Source organism: Merops nubicus, unplaced genomic scaffold (genome assembly GCF_000691845.1).
Source record: "Merops nubicus isolate BGI_N331 unplaced genomic scaffold, ASM69184v1 scaffold3284, whole genome shotgun sequence".
Lineage (NCBI taxonomy): Eukaryota > Metazoa > Chordata > Aves > Coraciiformes > Meropidae > Merops > Merops nubicus.
The window spans coordinates 1-644 of NW_008606040.1; the positions used below are offsets into that span (position 1 = coordinate 1).

At 36.8% G+C, this 644-nt stretch overlaps 1 protein-coding gene across 1 annotated transcript in view; it reads right to left on the reverse strand.

Annotated features, from left to right (window-relative positions):
- Nucleotides 1-244: 244 nt before the first annotated feature.
- LOC103772183 (spectrin alpha chain, non-erythrocytic 1) overlaps nucleotides 245-644 on the reverse strand; it is a gene marked incomplete at its 3' end in the record, with an annotated part of 22,467 nt that continues 22,067 nt past the window's right edge. The window contains exons 24-25 of the mRNA XM_008939504.1: nucleotides 607-630; nucleotides 245-280 (exon numbers count right to left, since the gene is read on the reverse strand). Coding sequence (XP_008937752.1) covers nucleotides 245-280; nucleotides 607-630 — 60 coding nt within the window. The remainder of the gene's footprint in view (nucleotides 281-606; nucleotides 631-644) is intronic.

Genomic DNA, 644 nt, shown 5'->3' on the forward strand with positions numbered 1-644 from the left:
TAACATGCATGCTGAAGTAAACAAGCAAAGTGAAATGGAAGTCACCAACCCTAAATCAATACCAACTCAAACACCTGCCAAGACCATTAAAACCATGTTGTCAACCGTCTTTTAAAAAATAAAAGACTGAGGGAATAAAAATGAAGAATAAAGGGCATATGGGGAAGTGTATGGTCTAAAAAAATGATGTGTCAGAGCTTTTGTTTTACTTTCCTGCTGTGTGCTACTACATAACAACACCTACCTTCCAAGGAGAGGCTGTCTTGGAATCAGTTTCATCCTGTTGAAAATGTTAAGAAACAGCTTTAAATAGGAAACAAAATCTAAACCTATCAGAATATACTAAAAATCTTTGAAAGTTCTCCATGTTCAATCCTAAACACAGTACATCAACTTTTATAAGTATTTACATAATTTTGGGTTATCCTGCTCTGCACTGATTTGTAAGGTGGGTAAGACAGGAAATAAAGGGATAAAAGATAATGATTTTGAGTGGACATAAAAAGATTGAGTTCCCTCATGGAAAGGAGCTACAAGGATGGCTGAACTACTTGTACATCCCAAACCTGTTACAATTGCCACACTATCTCAGAAACGAACACTTACCCTGGGCATCATACCATAGACCTCCTGCAAAGGGAAAG